The sequence below is a fragment of the Alosa sapidissima genome, chromosome 2 (assembly GCF_018492685.1).
Source record: "Alosa sapidissima isolate fAloSap1 chromosome 2, fAloSap1.pri, whole genome shotgun sequence".
NCBI lineage: Eukaryota > Metazoa > Chordata > Actinopteri > Clupeiformes > Clupeidae > Alosa > Alosa sapidissima.
The window spans coordinates 24,915,529-24,934,994 of NC_055958.1; the positions used below are offsets into that span (position 1 = coordinate 24,915,529).

At 45.1% G+C, this 19,466-nt stretch overlaps 1 protein-coding gene across 4 annotated transcripts in view; it reads left to right on the forward strand.

The window, feature by feature from the left end:
* Nucleotides 1-19,466, forward strand: part of fmnl2a (formin-like 2a) — a 59,866-nt gene that overhangs the window by 5,553 nt on the left and 34,847 nt on the right. For all 4 annotated transcript variants that reach the window (XM_042068952.1, XM_042068965.1, XM_042068963.1 and 1 more), the window contains exon 2: nt 15,948-16,031. In XM_042068952.1, the coding sequence (XP_041924886.1) occupies nt 15,948-16,031 (84 nt within the window). The remainder of the gene's footprint in view (nt 1-15,947; nt 16,032-19,466) is intronic.

Sequence of the window (19,466 nt, forward strand, 5' to 3'; positions counted from 1 at the left end):
CATGCACTGTTGACATTGTGGGCACCGAACATCTGTCTAAATATAGGGATAGCATGTTATTAGCAGACTTAATGTGTACGATCAAAGCTTTAGCAAGGGTGCCATATTTTGGTTACCTTTCTATATTCAACTTTGAAAAGACACTCCCACTAAACCTCCTAAAGTCCTAAAGTGGCATTGTTGAAGCTATTAGGATTGCACATTGATATTCATTTGAACATGATTCTAAAATGTTGTTGTTTATATATATATATATATATGAGAGAGAGAATGTATTTATTTTTAAGGATGGTTTAAAAATCTTTGTCAATCAATTTGTAATTTGTACCCTTTGTCATTCAATTTGTAATTTGTCATTCAATTTGTAATTTGTACCCTCCCCACCTATGATTGGAGAGGATAGATGACTTCTGGAAGAGGTTTGCCACACAGTGAGGAGAACTCCTCCATAGCCACAGCTTGATAGGATTGGCTCAAGCCGTTATGCTTTTGTTCACCAGATGCTCTGAATTAATCCTTGATTAAATCGCTGATTTTCCTTTTAGATACATGCTATTTTTCCCCCCATAACTTATTTCCCCCTTCTGAGAACTCTTTGTTCTAAATAAATCTCCTGTTCTTGTGAAATCTAGGCATGACAGACCCCCCACCACGTGCATCCACCCACCGACTCTCACTTACTCTCAATAAATGTAAGAAGATTTCATGTACAGTAATGGCCAATGTTGAGGAGAACAAGAGTGCTCTTCAGCTAATTGTTAGTGACAAAGTGGTGTGCAGTGTGACATCATGAGTCACTGGACTTGTGTCAGTCACAGAGCTACCGTACATAAGCTACGCATCACTCACAGGCCGCTGCTCACACTTTACATGTCTGTCGCTTCACTTTTTTGCAGTTAATTGTGGTCTGTTTCAAGCATAAACCCTGTTGTGTCCTCCTCGAGACAATCTCTAATGTGTGGATAGAGAGAGGTGATGGAAACACACCACTGGTGTGAGGGAATTCCACAAGAGTTAGGTCTATTGTTTATTATCTAAAGAGTCATGTGAGGTGCTTTGCTTTGTTGACACATTTATAAAATGTTAAAATTGCAGGTGAGAAACCATTGTGATTATTGGCTATGTGTTGTTGACTGAGCCCTTAGAATAGAGGATGTTTTAAATCAGAAAACAGAATACTGCTAATTAAAACAGACTTTTCCTCTGGTTCTGACATGCCCTATACGGGTTAAAACGTGACAGTAGTTTATTGGTAGAGTTTTGAGACGCTGTGCTGGAACCCATTAATGTCTTAACTTTTATCTGTTGCAAAAACAGCCTGCCATGCTTTAGCTTGGGGATTTTATATGTTATTCTTTATGTAATTAGTCAGCTTTTAAGGATTGTTAAAGGAGAGTAGAGTATTAACAGCAACAGCAATCTTGCAATTACTGCACCATTAATGATAGGGTTGCTTTTCTTCGTGGAACTCTCAGAAGGTTACACGGTTGCAACAGTGCCCACAGGAGTAGCAGTGGACCAGCCATGCTCAACTGAAAGTAAGTCAAGTATCTGAAAGCCCCCTTAGCAAGATGGGATTAGGAGACAGTGCATTCCTCGCATTTCCACGCGGACTCTTCATTAAACAAGTGAACAATGCCCATTCTCAGGGCCGAAGCGTTGGCTCGGCCACGGCTGGAGTCCCGTGCGCCTAGCGCCAGAGAACAGAGGCGCTCTTTATTCCAGGCACGGCCCAAGAGCCTGGCACTGAACCCAGACCTGCCGGCATCCAGCGCCCTGCCCCTGGCCAGGGCCGTCACGCCGAGGCGAGCCGAGCCGGCTTCCCGTAGCAGAGGGGGGTGGGGTAGCGGGGTCTTACTGGGGAGGGTTTAGCACAGAATTGTTGGACTATACTTATATTTGTCACCCCCCCAAAACTCCAGGAGGCCTCTCTGGCCAATTAGCCGTAGTTAAGAGCTACGTTTCTGCATCTCCGTCTGGGCGGGCGGGGAGCGGAGCTGCATGGGCTGAGTGCTCTGGGCTCAGTGCTCTGTCAGGCGAAGCCCAGGCTGTGGTTGCTGTATGAAAGTGGATCCCCCCTCCGCTCCTCTTTCTAAGGCTCTGCGTCAGTGCCTCAAGGCCCGCCGGCCGTCTGGCCGCGTGTCAGCCTTGTCGTGTGGGAACCAGACTCTTGGCCGCGCGTACTGCTGCTCGCTGGAACTTTCTGGTGGCTAGCGTTTGCTCTTCATTGCCCTGGCTCTGCCTTGTGGAGGTGGACACTGATACAACTCTGATTTGTAGCTGATCTGTGCTCTCGCATGGGCTCCACATGCACTCGCTGACACGGCTCTGATGGATGAGGCTGTGCGGAGACGTGAGGTCTCCTTGCATCACTCGTTAGCATAATCACCCTCTGATGTCGGAATCAAAAGACTTTTGAATCAAAAGACTCTCAGAGCCTGATTCAGTTCCTCTTCTGTATACTCACTGAGGGGATCCACTCCCTTGATTTATTTGCCAAATCAATGTGGATCCCAATAGTAAAGTCATTTTAAGCACACAGTGAACGTAAATATGTGTTGTACTGTTGTACTCGATGACCTAACATACCCTGCAGAATCTTCAGCCTGTCTTTGCGAGAGAACATAAGTGAAGCTAAAATAATCCATACCACTCTCAACAGCAGTAAATATAGTAACAGAGATAAGATAGAGACACCTTTGTGTATTTTACAGGCCACTGTGTAGTTTATGCTCAGCCACGGCTGATGTGACCTCACTTTATGAGGTCAATATTCAACCAAGACAGCAAACTGTTTGTGCCATATTATGTCACGAGCAGCCATTGTTTGTGTCTGTCTTGACTCCATTGTCTGCCTCAGTGCTGTGCCTGGTGTGCTGTGTGGAACAGGTGTGGGGTGAAGTCACACATGGTCTGACTGGCCTTACTCTTCTTTATGCCTTCATAGTCAGTGTGTAGTCTGTGTAAGCAGCAGCGCTGGCAGAAAAGGCTAGCAGTTCAGGAGGAGAGTCACTCTTGGGCACTTTGCCCCATTGTAGTGAGATGCATGATGGGAAGAGTCAGTGCAAGGCTCCAGCCAAGGTGACAGCTGTTAAAAGAGGGGGGGGGGGGGCGCTTGGTAAAAGAGTCTTGCGGCCATGGCTCTATCGCTTTAATAAGTGTGGGTGTTTTTTTATGTGATATTGAAAGGATAGATGTCCCAGCTGCTCCATTGACGTTTTGAATACAACAAACCTACACTAGTATACAACTAGTAACTACACTTTCTTCACTTCATTAGGATTTAATGTCGCAGTAGCCTACTGTAGGATAGTCAAATGTCATATTATTTTTTATTTCAAGGATCTCAATGCAAACAAAAAAGGCTTTTGAAAATCACCTTCTTTCAGACTGGCTGTCAGGGGCTCATCTCTCCTTTATTTCAGCTGGGTTTTTAAGAAATGAGAAATGCCTGAGAGGAAAATACTCCTAATACCTAATACCATTTGAATCGCCCTAAAGGCGGTCAGGACACAAAGCAGTTCCTGGGTTAAGGGCTCAGACTGGCTGAAAAAAAAAACACTTTTGTTGGCTGATTGTTTTGGCAGTAAAAAAAAAAGTGTTAAGTAATTACTTAATTCACTGTACCAATGGCAGTCAAGACACTAATACAGGTTAATCCGTAGCCTATGTGCTAGTAGTCTGATTTTCTTTTCAGTTTGCCTGTCAGGCTGCTGACATCACTCCATAGCGAGCGAGACAGTGACTGAGTCTGCTGTCTGCTGCCCCTCTAATGGACTCTTAGATTGTGGGGGGCGAGGGGGGGGGGGGGGGGGTGGTAGGAGTGGGGGTATTGTGTCTGTGTATGCACTTACTGCTCGCCCTGGTGCTGGAACACTCAGGCTTTTTGGACCAGGCCCAGCGAATCCGAGTGTGTGAGTGTGCATCTGCGTGCGAGGGTAAGGGTGCGTGTGTGTGTGTGTGTGTGTGTGTGTGTGTGTGTGTGTGTGTGTGAGTGTGTGTGTGTGTGTGTGTGTGTGTGTGTGCGTGCGTGCGTGAGTGTGTGTATGTTTTCTTTTTCTTCCCTGTCATGACCAATGCAAAACCACGCTGCCGTCTCCCGAGATGTGTGTGCTCCCTTTTGAAGCTGGCTGGGTTGAAAAAGAAGGGGGTTTTGTTGGGCAACCTCTTGCCAAAAGCAACATCTGCAGCGAGCATGGGAGGTCCCTGTGTGTTCTAGTGTGCTCTCCGGTTTGATGTAGGCCCCAGTGACAGCTCTGTAAGGGTTACAACAATGGGACAATCTGTTCTTTACATGTTTGGAAGTGCTCCTCCCTTCATACATGATGCAGTGTGGTTGGCTGAAATCCCACAGGGAAAATTACCCTTTCATTTAATTGGTAACCATTATGGTATGGAAATATTTTTGTTCGGCAGTGCCTAGATGTCCCTTACACAGGACATCTTGTACCTTACTGGAACTGGGCGTGGTCAGTGACATTAACATTGAAACTGTAGCCTATTAAGTCTCATTCCCAGTGGTTTAGTCATGTATTGCCAATTATGATTGTAGCAAACATGTTATGATGCAGCCTTGAATGTCTACATTATACTTCCTAATTCCGAGAAGTTTCTAGAAAGGGGACCGTGCGTTTTTCAGGTTTGAGGTTAGTTGGATTGTATTGGCAGGTGTGTGGATGAGGTCCAGTTCACTGACCAGAGCCTGGCCCCACCCCCCTTTCCCCATCACACAGCACTCCTCCCGCCTGCTACCTGGATTGCCCCGCTGAGCACCATGCCAACCACATCAGAGCGACTGCCTTGCAGGGTTAATAGGTCGTGGGCCTTTATCAGTAATCTGGTTCCCCGGGCCCTTGGCACGGAGCAGGCAGTTAGTGCTGGTGCCAACGCCACTGCCGAGGCTTCGATGCCCTCAGAGCTTAATGTGTTTTGACAGCACCGAATGCAAGTCAGCCAATGATGTGGCAATTCCTCAGACTACTACTGTAGAAATGTGCTTAGGGGCATCCATCTGATACTGTACAGGGCGAATACACACACACACTCACACACACACACACACACACACACACACACACACACACTGCTGTGGCCTGCTCTCCACAGTATGCAGTTAAAGCAGGAAAAGAATGCAAGGTCACGTTTTAGGTTTGTCTTGCCGACTGCAGAACAAAGCATGAGCCTGAATGAAATAGGTACCCTTTCTCTCCCATGGAAAGTTAGTGGAATCCTGGCATGAATCATGCCTTCTTCGTCTTGTGAAGAAGGGGAGATTTTGGTGCACTTAAGATAGTGAAAAAAGAACGCTGTTATTGCATTGTCATCGCAGGTGATTTATCGATTTTGCTTGAGTCTGCGTTTGGACCCCGCGTAAAAGAAATGAAATTCCCAAGCCCACGGTAACACCAGCACACTCCTCCTTATTTCCCCAGCCCTCTGCCTTGAGTTATATTGCATCTGTTGTCTTTATGGCGTTTCATCCCAGTGCGCCGTTAGGGCTCTGAAATACAGGGGCACTAAAAAAGTTGCGTCGGGGGTGTCTTGGGCTGTGCACTGCAGCAGTCAATGAAGCAATGAAAGTTTTTTGTCAGTGCGCCGTTTCTTTTTACAAATCATCATTGCACACTTTTAACAGCCCAACACGAATTATCACTGGGTCCCAAAACGAGTTTCAAATGAAACCCAAATGTGTGTGCGGTTGTTGTTGGTTTGGGGTCGGGGGGTTGTGGGGTGGAGTGGGATGGCAAAGCTTCACCCCCTCCCCTCTCTCTCTCTCCTGGCTTGCCACCCAGGGCCTTTGGAAAAACAGGCAAGAATGCTTCCAGCCAAGGAAGCCCCTGGAAGGTAGAACGTTAATGACTCCCAGACAAGGGCCTTCAGTGCTGCCCGAAGTCTGTTTCTAACCATAAGTATTGTGACTGGGGTGTTGGTGCTGCCCAACACAGGCCCCATTGACTGATTGAACTGGGTGTGTGGAAGCTGCTCTCCATCACTTGCCAGCCATGACGGATGGAGTTGACACTAGCGTCAATTTGTCTGCTCTGATAAGTGCAGGGAGTCGCTGGATATCACAAAGTAGTTCCTACATCACTAGCCGGGTTTCCACTCAGCTCCTTTGCATAATTATTTTATGTGCGGTTATGACAATTCAGATAAGGAAATGTACATCTGTGTGGTGTTTCCATCAACTGTGTTATGCGGATTAAATATGGACCTCCTCCCAGGGTTCCGAACAGCTGTGGGATCAAATTGCAAGGTCATCAGGGCCACGTTTACGGAGGTATGCAGGTAGAAAATCCAACAAATGTGAATAAACTGTTTCCATCCACTTTAACTGCATTATATAGATGTGAGTTAATCCACACCCCTTCTAGCAAATCAAATGCACATTTCAAGTGTTCCCAGTCAGAATTAAGTATTCAAATGGTCAAAATGTACATGAAAAAGTTGAATGGAAACCCAGCTACTGATTTCTGTCTCTTGAATTAGCATGTATGGATTTGTGATCAATAATGCTGTTATCTTAGCCTTTTCACAGACAGTGAAAGAAGATAATTGTTATGTAGGCCTATGCAAGTAATTTACATTGCATCAAAGAGCCTTGACACAATAAAGTTGACTGTTTTTTTCCTCTGTGACCATTGAGACAGCATCAAATGGTAGCTTTTATTTCATGCCTAATGAATACTTGCTCAGCACAGCACCGTGTCAAGGACCAGAGCAATAGTAATTATAGCCCAATCTTTTCCCTTCTGGTGTAGGTCAATCACGTGCATTCAGAGAGGTAATAAATGATGTCACCTTCTAATGAAAGTCTAGTGTAAAGTTCAGATGGACCAGTGACTGGCCAATGAACTTGTCAGACACACTTTTACTTCCCTCAGGCCATTGGGTAGTTGGCAGTTGCTTATGCTGAACTCTGATTGTTTTGCTAAGTCAGCATGTAATTAAATGTTCCTTTGCATGACTAGTTGTGAAGGTTAGTAAGAAAGGAGTAGCTCAGGCAGCAGACACACAGACATATTAGCTCAGTGGAAAAATTCAACACGAGTAATCAGGCTATATTTCAGGTTGAGATGGTGTCACTCAGTGAGCAGACTCTTCACCACATTGTATTGTAGAGTAGTGATTAGCATGTGGGTGCGAGAGCAAGAGACAGCAGGAGACATGGAGACCGGGGAGTGGGGGTTGAATGGTGCCAGGCTGCAATCCGTACTGGGGGTGATGTGAAAAATAGAACAAATCAGATTACCATTACAATGTCTAAAAGGATTATGGAGTTGGCTTTACGGCTGTTGAACTTCATCAGAGCTCGTCTTTCCCATTCGATGCAAACAATGTTGTAATCTGTGGTAATTTTCTTTGCATTGGAGATTAGTTCAGGAAGACAACTAGGTTATCTTTTTAACTCATTGTAGCTTTCATAATAGGATTTAGCCTAGATGTGCAGGGGTTAACCTATATATTTTGTACCTTAAAAATAGGTTTACCTGCCGGCAACTCATAAGTGAAGATTAGGTAAAAAAAATCTGTTCATTTTGCTTTTAAGTTTAAATGATCTAAAAATGACTTAAATATATAGCCTAGGAGTGGATGAAGTAGGCTAATGGTTGATAATCACTCGATTCTCCCCCCAGTGCAGAGTACACTCTGTCCTCCCCTCACCTCTACTCTCGCTTGCGTAATACTGAGTCATTAGTCTAAGTCTAAATTAGTGTATCTGTTAAGATCCAGAGTCAGACATGGACCTCTAGTCTGGAGAAGACTGTGTTGAGCCCTTTTGTTCTAATTTCAGATACAGTTTATGTTTATTATTTTTAGCCATCTTTAGTGATAGGAAGTCTGAGGAGTAGTTTCAATTCTATTTAGATAGATAGATAGATAGATAGATAGATAGATAGAAGTTGAATTGTATCAAATTGCCTACCTTCAGATACAACACAACACAGAGTAACCATTGACAGCATTTGCAATGAGATTACATTGGGTCTGATTTACACTAACATGAGGGAAGCAGTTAATATCCAAATGAACTTCGGACCTGTGGCTGCAACCAAGTTCAGTTCATCCACCCAAAATAGATGTGGAGTCGGTCTTCTGAGGTCACAGTGTAGCCTTGAACCTTGGGGTTCCAGAATAACCAACCGTCAACAACTCATTAGATTATAGTGAGTGAGCACCTGTCACTACAGATTCCATCTAAATGGCCAGTCTGTCACCAGTCCTAAAAGGCGGCCACTCTACCCTGGTGGACTCCTATTTAAATATGCTTCTGTTTGGCCTTTCACAGCATGCCAGTCCAGTTGCTGGGGCTTGAGTATTGTGTTCACAGTTTTGATAGCCCCGAGTCCACATTCTGTGCAAACATCCTCCACACACACGAAACACAACTCGGCAGTGGGTGTCTGTGGAGGAGGCAGAGTTAAGGGGGGGAGGGGGGTGGTCTCTGGGATTACATGGCTAATCTGGAGACAGACTAGGGACACCTGTGCCCCTGCAGAATGTAAGGGATTAAGGAGCCACACTGCGCTAATGAGGGGCTGATTCCGGGCTCCTGCAGAACCTGCTGGGAACTCGGAGTAAAAGGCCAAGCAAGGGACAAGAGAGAGGCCGCTCCCAGCTCCAGCCCAGTAGAGCAGAGAGGTGTCTGACATAGAGACAGACTGATCTGTTACGCTGGCGTCTACAGAGGCTTTGGGCAGTGCTGTCTGAAAATCATTGTGACCTATCGTAACGCCTCCAATTATCACCACTTTTGTTCGAAAATTCTAAAACAAAAATGTTTTTCAATACTTCAAAATAACATTTGATAAATAAACCATTGGAGCATTTACTGTCTGAAATATCTGATTTTGTTTACCACGCTCGGAGGTTAGTGCTGGCCTGGAGGGTCGCCTATTTACGCCGTTTCAACGGCGGTTAGACCAAGAGTTCTCGTCATGAAATTAAAATTCCACTGGAGCTCCAAGCGGATGTTTACACGCAGCCTTACAACACTGTTTACAGCTCTTCGAGTCACGGTAAAATGTCATTTTTGGTACATAGCTAATTTAGATACACCTATGGTGTGGGTGCTTGTGTTTCTTTAGGAATCCGGAGTCTTGGTTTGTATAGAAATGGATATTAAGTGACACATACACGCAAGACGGCGGAAATACGGGACCGACGGTAATAGGGGGAGTTCCGATATGCTGCCTAGTTTTGACATGACAGGAGTATCCTGCGTCTGTTGTAAAAATATAACAGTCTCTATCAGTATGACTTATGCAGACTCTCATGACAAAAATGCAGTGTTCAAGTGATGGAGGATGCAGACATACATTGTGTTCCACATTACAAAAGGTATGTAATTAGTGGACGTAGTGGACGAGTTGTCGTCACTTCCCCTCCCTTGCGGAATTTTCCCACTCTTGTGCTGTCTGGCCTGCTGCAGTAACGTTACAGTTGCTGGGAAAGCCATCGTCTGGCTGGTCCTGCGCTGAAGAAAGAAAGCCAGACAGAGGCTCCAGCTCAGGAAATGGTGAGGAAACGTTGTAACGTGAGAAAGGCAAGCGGCCTCACCGAGGAGCAGCAGGAGGAGGTGGCTGCGGCGGCGGTGGTGGTTGAACAGAGCGCAGGGTTAGTGCCGCCCCAAGTCCTCCGGGCCCTGTCTGGAACAGCTGAGCAAAGAGCCCCAGCCTGCCATCGCTCGTCCAGGCTCATATCCCCTCGTGTCATCAGTCGGCCCCGCAGCCCCAGATAGCTCTGGCCCCGCCGCTGTCTGAAGGCCGGGCTCAGTGGAGAGTGGGGGGGATTAGGCTCCTGGGGTTTGTGCCTGATGACATGCCGAGAAGAGTGGGGCTGGATCCTGGATCCTGAGATGCAGGGGCGGCGAAGGGGTAAGAGACACATTCCCCCCCCCTGCGTCCTTCAGTTGCCAGACTCTCCAGGGCCGCATCAGTCCAGGCAGATCTGAGGGTGGGTAGGGCATGGCAGACACACAGCGTTCTCATCTTGTTTTTCAAGCGAGTCAGTTTACACACAAAATGATCGTAAATCTATGACTAGTCTGATATAGCTTAGCATCTTTTCGTCTTTTTTTTGTCAAGTATCTATTGGTCACACAGTATTTCTTTCCATCCTTTTCATCCAAACAACCCCTGTGTTGTCTATCGGATTGAACATTTCATACATCCGCTGAAACTGATATTCTGGAAGGCATCGCTTGAATCATCATTGGTCCCCGTTCCAGGCCCTGTGTGGGTTTGGATTAACACAGCGGAAAGTTCTTTAGCCTGAGTCTTGGGGTCAGATAGGAGCTAAGAGCATCTTTTTCTGATGGACAGAGTCAGAGCTGTCTCCTCTACAATGCTGCAGAGAACTATTCAGTCTTTCCTTTCTTTGACTTTCTCCTCCGCCTCTTTCAGTGGCGTTGCTGCCTAGCTACAGGCTTCTTAGGATGGCTCCTGTAGCCACTTATTAACACTTAAAGAACTGGAGACATTGACAGAACATGTTAATGGTTTTCCAACCTGTTTTTTTTTTACTTTGGATTCCTTCCCAATATTTTAATGATCTATGGGTCTCGTTTTTGGCTTGCTCCTCCTAGATCATGTGCTCCTTGACGGGACTTCATAAAACATACATTACGTGACTGGAGAACCTGACCGGTGGGAAGGTCTCAAGATCCAAAAATACTGCAGCTGAACAAATGAGGCCTGTGCAAAATGATTAAACTCCCTGAAGCACCAGATACGTGTGTGTAGTCATAGTCCTATAGCCTCAGGAGAACAGCTGCACCATAGGATAAATCATGCATTCAGTACTACACCACTGAAAAAAGTCAATGTGGCAGTGGCAATGCTTGTTTTCTTTTTTGTAAACTGGCTTTTTCATTTTGCCATGGACCTCCGGGGAAGAGGTGGGTGTCGGGGCTTAAAGCCTGCTGCTGGTGACTCATGTAATAACTGGCCAACGAGTCTTTCTCTCTGTCTCTCTCTCTCTCTCTCTCTCTCTCTCTCTCTCTCTCTCTCTCTCGCTCACTCCCTCTCTGTCTTCCTCTCTATCTCCCCGATGTCTGCATTTTGTATGGCACACTGACTTTAAATCAATAACGCTACAGTTTGTTTAACGTTAATGATGTCGTTAGTCAGTGGAGGGCCCATTTCTGGGCGGCTTGTTTGACTGAAGTCTGACCGCCACAGAACACTCACAAATGACTGTTTGACCAAACTGCTCGCCTGCATCTTGAATTTTATACTGCACTAGGGAGGGGGTGACCATATATCCAACAGACACTCAACTTATAGCCAAGAGTTCAAAAGAAAAGTGTGTTGCCTGACTTATAGAGACCTCATTCAGGCAGAATTTTCCATTCCTGAAAAAAAAAGATTGTATAGAGTGGAAAAAGGATTGAGACAGCACACAAGTACCTTTTGGACCAGTCACTCATATCTCACTGCTCAAGTGGAGGCCGCCAGATGAGAACATAAACTCTTGTCTGACGTGTGACCTTTGTGCAAAGCACATTTTTTACCTGAGAGTAAAGAAGAACTCATAGCAAATCTGGCCCTTCTCTTTCTTAAACAAGCCTGATCACAGGCAGGGATGGGCAGTATTTATGATACATGTTAAAATACCTATTTCAAATGCAAAAATAGTATAACTACATAGTATTTTACTGGGTTGAAGAAAATGGCTTTGTATTTTGTATCAAAATTCTTTATAGGTGTGTATTTTTGAAGTTTAAAAATACTGCCAAATATTTTTGGTAAATCAATACTTTTGGTGATGTGATGACATCATAACAATGAACAACAATTAATGTAACTTCTGACTGGTGCTGACTTTGCCCACACTTGTGATCAGAATATTGAGATTCAGGAAGATGATCCAGTGCAAGATGAGCCACACCAATCTCAAGTTTCTTGAGAACTACTGTATAACCATAAGTATCTTGAGAACTTTAACCATCAGTTTTTTTAATCAGCGAAATACATGGAAACCGTTGTTGTTGTTCCCCTGCAACATTGCTCAAAAAGTTGCCTCATGTATCATCCATATCTATGTCCATTGGTGTCAATATAGCCCAATTTAGCGCTTACACAGTACCCCGTTAAAAACCAACTAAAAGGGTCATAGTCTACCTGATCAACAACGTTACACAGTGCAATATCATTCTGAACATGCATTGACAATGTCAGAGACTTCATTCTCTGTATTATGTCAGTGTACCATGAGTTTGAAGCCCTTATTTTAAGGTAATAGAACTGCATTGTGTTGTTTTAAGCCCACATTCTGTGGCTCTCAGTAGGTTGGGTGGTTAGTTCCACTTGACAAGTTCAGTTGTGACTTCTAGAGTACATCTCTAAAACAGTAGGCTACAGTATGAGATGTTACAGGCAGGTCAGCATCGTTGATCAGTTTGTAGATTTATGGCATGTCTCGTAGACAGAAAAAAGCTGTTGCTCTCAAACACAACCCACTTTATCAACAGTCAGTGTAGTGATGAAGGAATAGATTCAATAGACAGATATGGAAGGTTTGCAAAGTGATTTCATGCTCCCCTTAAAGAGTGTTTTTTTAGTATTTTCAAAGTACAAAAATACAGTATTTTATTTTGATGGATGATAAGGCTACTGTATTTTGTAGTTTATTTCGATACACTTAAAATTTCGATACACTTAAAACTTATTTGAAAATACATTTTTTTGCCCATGTATTTTTGCCCATCCCCGATCACAGGATACAGAAAGTACCTGTAGGCTAATGCACATATATGCAGCTGTTTTATTTCTGATATATGATAAGGCTCGATCATACTAGCAGATATCAATTCATTCCTGCAGTCTGTAATACGTAGACACAGTAGCTTAACAGATAACAGCAAATATTTAATTCACCTGCTATCGTTTGACTTGTGGTCATACTCCTTCTCATTCCCAGTGTTGGTTTAATTATTTTGGGTAAAGAATGTGAAATGGAAAGTGCTCTTTTCCTCTCCCCTCTGTATAAACAGCTTCTCCTACTCTGCATAAGTGAGCTGAAGTGAAAACCTGGTTGCTGCCTGTTATTAAGTGCCTGTCAGGACTCATTTTGTTGGGGGAGGTGTGGTGGATGATTTGTAAGTGACCTCTGCTTGCGTTGGAAGATCACCAGCCACGAGTGCCCAGTCCGGCCAGCTGAGGGCAACTCATTTCCCACAGCAGGTTCCCTAGAGGTGACACAACAGCACAAGTCCACACGGCACATCGACATGTCAGCTCCACTCCCAAAATCATGTAGATTAATAGGATTTTTGTCCATTAATCCTTTTCCTCTCTTACTGGTAATTAAACTGTGACATCCATGTAAATGTACTGGGTTGTTTCACAGCATCCTCAGTTTTGCATCATTTGATTGGCAGTGGTTGTGCTTTGATCTGTTAGTTTGCTAGGTGCAGTGGAGGGGCTCCTTCCCTCCCTGTGTGTTTGTGACCTTTTTAAGAGAAGAGCAAGAGATAGTGCAGACTAAAGGATCTCTCCAGGACTCCATCTCCTCCGGACCCAGCAGCTGGTGCATCTCGATGCTAATGTCATTTTCCCTCCAGCTTGTGCAGATCATGTGTGTCCATAAAGATTCTTGCCCACTGAATCAGCTGTGGTGTTCCCAGTGTCACCCCCCCCCCCCCCCCCCCCCCCACACACACACACACACACACACACCTACCCACCAGACATCATACAGTCATGGCCTCTTAGCAAACACTGAATGCCATCTCCCCCCCTTTGGTTTCCATGGTACCCTGACTGTGAGTCAGATTACCTGACAGTGATCCACATTACTGCCGTTCACAGGACCCTCTGTTCCCTAGTTGCAGGCGTCAGAGGCGAGATAGACGCAACACCATTTTGGTTTCAAATTTGTTTTGTTTTTAGGACAAACTTGTTGTGTCTCTTAGGAACAGACAAAAGCACTCATTGTGTGACCTCGAAAGCCTTTCTCCTTTTGTTTGTTTAACCTTTTAAAGGTTTGGTAGATGAACCCATTTACCATAAAGTCCATATGAATATTTCAAGTTGTAGTGTTTTTCTTTCATCCCCTGAGAAATTGTTGTGTTACCAGTCCATTGTAGTGATACATTGCCTGAAGTGATTTTGTTCCCCTGGTCAGTCCCTCACAGCCCCACTGTATACTAATACACCCAGCCATTCTCTCCAGACAGCTCAATCTCTCTAATACTCAGTGGTGGCACAGGCACAACGTCTGGAAAAAACGACATGGCAGGATGTTCTCATCTCCCCCTGCAGCACCGCTCGCTCATAGAGACACGCGTTGGAAAACTCGGCAAAGGAAAAGTCTTGTGACTGAAATCACATTGATAAATGAGACAGTCCGCCGAAGCGAAGCGGCTCTTTAGGGTTGATGTTTTCTTTCCTTAAGCAGAGAGGAGGGGGGAAAAAAACATTCTCACCACATCAGCAGTGTGGTCTGTTGCGCTCGCGGCTTGTGGAGTGTCAGCTATCACTAGTTTTGCTGTGTTTATGTGTATGTCAGGGGTTTGCAAGCTGCTTGTGTTTGGGTGGGTGGTGCGATTAAGCTCTAATTGTTTCAATCTTTTCTCTCTCTCTCTCTCTCTCTCCTGGTAATTCACAGAAGGGTGGGGTGCACTAGAAAGGCTTTAGGGGCCAAAGCAAGACCACTGGAGTCCTTTTTGGGGGGAGTTCCACTCAGCAGATGTGGAAAAAGTAGGGCAAACAGGGGGAAAAGTGAGGGAGTGAGGGCTGTGCAATGCGGAGAGAGGAAGCAGGCCTTGTTTCTTCACATGTTCAAGTTTAGCCAACATATGGCGAGATAGGCTTCATGCATTAGCGCTGAAATGGCCTCGGAGTCTCTGTAACAAAGCAGCCTTATATTTCAAGGCTCGGCATTACCATATGGGATCAATAAAGTGGAGTGAGAGAAAAGTCCGCCTTTTGATGGTGGGTAGCAAGAAGCTGTGTTCCAGGATGTTTATGTTAATTAAAGCAGTGAATTCCGACATTATTGGTGTCCAGATCTGGTTTTTGAAACTTGTATCAGAGCAACACAGTAACTTGCCGGCTGCAAATAGCTGACATCAAACTGCCACTTTATCACAGATTCTTTCATTGAAGCAGCACCATGCAGAGGGGGGGTGAACCCGTTTAAGAATCATGTGAGAAAATACAGTCATCTGAAATCCATTCAGGAACTTTTCCTGAGTCTATTTTTACCCGTACGATGTACGATAGGAAGTAAACACGCACTTCCCCGTCTCTTTTGGTGTTAGACAAAGTTGTGTGTCCTTGTGTTTGAAGCCTGCAAGCTCTCTGACACAGACAGCAGTGGGCGGCGCACGCCCACGCACGCGCATGCATGGCCTTAGGACGGCTGCAGGATTACAGCAGCGCTGAGTGAACACACTCCATACTGCTCATTACGTACACTTACACACACGCACGCACACACACACACGCACACACACACACATGCAGCGTTGAGTGAACATACTCCATACTGCACATTACGCACACACACACGCAGCTCTGAGTGAACACACTTCATACTGCTCATTACGGAGGGGTCAGGGCTCGTTGAGGGAGAGATGGATCTCAGCAGTCCTGTGCTATCAGAGAGGATTGCCTTCATTATGAAACTAGAAACTCTCTCTTCTCTCCTCGTCCTCATCCCTGTGCCACTCCTCTGCTTCAAAATTCTCTCAAACTATCCTACCATAGCTCTCTTTTAATCCCTTATCCATAATGAATCACACAGGAAGAGCTTTGATATCTCATCATAAATGTGACTTGGACTGATGCAAGCCAATATGTAAAATGTCTGTTGAGTGATGTAATATATTCTCGGCCCTGCGCAGAGTTGCAGTTTTGGGCCTTTGTGTTGTGTTTGGTTCTGCTGACAGCTGCACTTCATCTGCTAATCTGAGGCTTTCATCTCTTCCCCCCTCGCAGAATTCTATGAACCTCCCACCAGACAAAGCTCGGCTCCTGCGGCAGTATGACAACGAGAAGAAATGGGAACTGATCTGTGATCAAGTGAGTGGCGTTTGTGCTTTTCCAGACAACAAAGGACGTGATGTTGACTCTGGACGAGCCCACCACAGTCATGACAACATTGTTGGACTCGCCCACTTGTCTGCTGTTCATTTTTTGATATTAGCCTAATGATTAGAACTGGGAAGAAGGAGACACTTGAAGAGTTCAGATGCAAAACCCTCTAAATCCGTCTGACCACTTTTCTTTTAAATGAGCATTTAAATTCAGGCTCCTATAGGTTTTTGCCTATAAATCGATATTTCAGACCAGAAAGAGAGTGGTATTTAGTGGGTTTAGAAGTTAAATTATTTGATTAGCGTATACTATGTGTGGAGAGCATCCCCTCACCATCTTTATCTCATTTTTGGACATAGGTGGCATTTAGAGGCTTTTGCATCTGAACCCTTCACTTGTAGTTAGCTGTGTGTTTCTTTATAATCACCTAGGCCTCCATCACAATGGTCTTGTCCAAGCTTAGCACTGCCAACTAGCCAGAAAAGTTCATTAGCTAGTTTATCATAGTTAGCCACAGCATAACAGGAATGTACTGTATCTTAGTTTGTTATGGCTTATCTGATGTGGTCCCTGCAGGCCCCGTATAACTCATGTGAGTCAGTTTTAATGTGAGTTAGTTTTAGCATTGTAAACTGAATGAGATTAGAATTATGTTTTGGTGTTCTACCAAAAGACAGGTTAAAAAACAGATCTTACTACCGAGCACAAAAACATGGCCCAAAATTACTCACTACTGCTTCATTCATGTAAATTGGCACTGGTCACATCTGGCTCTTGCTTCAGCTGAAGGACTGTCATCAGTAGCCATCTCTTCTAACCTCACCACCTTTGTCAAGCAGCTCACTTTCAAGAAACCCAGAGTGAAATATCAAGCTCTTTTCCATGCCTACATACATCTTTTTTTTTTTTTTTTTTACCATTTTACTTGAAAGACCTAATCATACAGTTTGAGGTATTTAATTTCTGTCTAGTCTGTTCTGTCTGGCCACACATGAGGACCCATGAGGGATGAGGAGAGCGAAAGGCTTTAGTGTTGTATCACTCCCACAATGAAATTCTCTTTGTATCCATGGAAACAGTGCAATAGGTGAAGGTGGGAGTGGGGGGGGGGCTGACAGGTATGACAAAATAAAGATGCAGTCATCACCCCCCACCCACATCAAACAACCCAATGAGTATCAGTAATTATAAATATGTCTGAAATGATAACCTAGACAAGTAACATTACACGTGTTAGTACAATTGGGAGTCATAGAATAAAATAGATCATGATAACTATTCTTTCTTAGTGCTTCAGACATTCAGGCGTTTGGGTTGGTCATGTTTGACGCATAGCATTTGGATTGGACTCATAGGCTCCTTAATTAAACTGGGAGAGATAGCTCTGGAGAGACCTCTCCCTTTTCAGCTAACAAATGGTACAGTGGACTTGTTTGTCCATTTCTGATGAGAGAAGATATAAATAATGTCACATAATCAGTGTCATCTAATTCCTGGTCATTATTCCATTATGCATAGACAACCCATCCCAGAAGAGATAAAGCATCAGCAGTGTGGGGTTGGAAAGACAACAGATTTGTCTGTCTCTCTTTCTCTCTCATACGCAAACACACACAACAGACACACACACACATGCACACACACACACACACACACACACACACGGAAACACACACAACAGACACACACACGCACATGCACACACACACACGTGGAAACACACACAACAGACACACACACACACACACGGAAACACACACAACAGACACACACACACACATGCACACACACACGCGCGGAAACACACACAACAGACACACGCACGCACTCACGTACGCAAACACACACACACACACACACACACACACACACACACACACACACACACACACACACACACACTTGAAGCCTCTATGGAGCAGGGGGATTTTCTAAGGGCTTCACACATCCTAATTGCCAGCGTCATTCTCTCCACTCTCCAACTCCTCTATCTGCCAGCTATGTGGAATCCTCTCTTCCTCTCTCTCTCTCTCTCTGTCCGTCCCACTCTCAATAGGATATTACATTCCAGCCCATCCCTCATCCCCCTCCCACTATAGTTTCAACTTAACCCTTCTTCCTCTGACACCTCCAAGTACAAAGGTGGGGAAAGTCTCCACCCTGGCCACCACCACCTTGCTCATGCTCATGGTCTCAACTTCAGGACCGCAGTGCTCCCTCCTAACACTGCTAACACTGGACCAGTGTTGATATCAGTAGTTACAGTAACACACACAAGGGTCATGAGTAGCTAATGAACCCCCCACCCTGCAGTCTCCCCCCTGTTGTGTTTTCATGGGAACGGGCCCAGTCTTCCTGAAGCCGTCCTCTTTCCTGTTATTGTCACACACACACACAGCGAGTGATAGCTAGTGGGACTGTGCTAAAGAGTTCCGTTAGCCCCCGGCACACATGCGTGCACATTCACGCACACACAGTTTTTAGCCTGTTATTTTTTATGCCCAAAGCTTAAAGTTACGTCACTGGCTCTGTGTGTGTGTGTGTGTGTGTGTGTGTGTGTGTGTGTGTGTCCGTGTGCGTATGTGCGTGTGCGTGTGTGTGTGTCTGGGTGTTCAGCTCCTTCTGGCAAAGTATCACAATCTCAGTCTCACATAATCTCTTTTCCCCTGCGAATTAGGAGCAACATGTGGAGGCTGACCTAAAATCAGGCGGCCCAGTTGGTCAGTGCCACAGTTCATTTCCTGGGCAGTGGAGCGAGACCCCGCCGTGCTCACAAGATAAATCCACCCGGGGACACACACACACACACACACACACACACACACTGTCAGACTCCAAAGGCTCTCTGTGTTGCAAATTAGGAAGTAAATGTACAGTATTCCCCGCCCTTTCAAGTTTACTACCCAATTTTCCTGTCGTTCTATATTTCTCCAGATTCTTCTCTTTTTCCCCCCCTCAGCACTATCCTGTTGTCTTTGAGTGTTTGGCTGGGTGGATTTGAGCCATTAGTCATGTCTGTGTGTGTAGCTGCAGAGACTCTTCAGCTCTGAAAGCCTTTGTGTCATTCACTACGCTGGCAGAACCACCCGCTACAGTTTGAGTTTCTGGGTCACTGGCATTCACAGGCTGAGAGCTCTCTGAAAGTAACGTGGAGCTGACGACTGAATGACACTATTTGGTTTTGATTAAGAGAGGGGTTGTATGTCAACAGAGAGAGTCCTAGTCATAGAGACCTATTCCCATCGACTTCTGCAGTAGCGGGATCTACTGATAATGCTTTTACAACCTCAAGCTGCTCAACTGCTATGATATGAGCAGCCTGTAAAGTTACAGGCGCTTTGAGTTGGCAATTTGAGTTGGGGATTTGATTTGATGGGGCTATTAAGCGTACTACTCTTTTCTGTGGAAGAACTGCTGTAA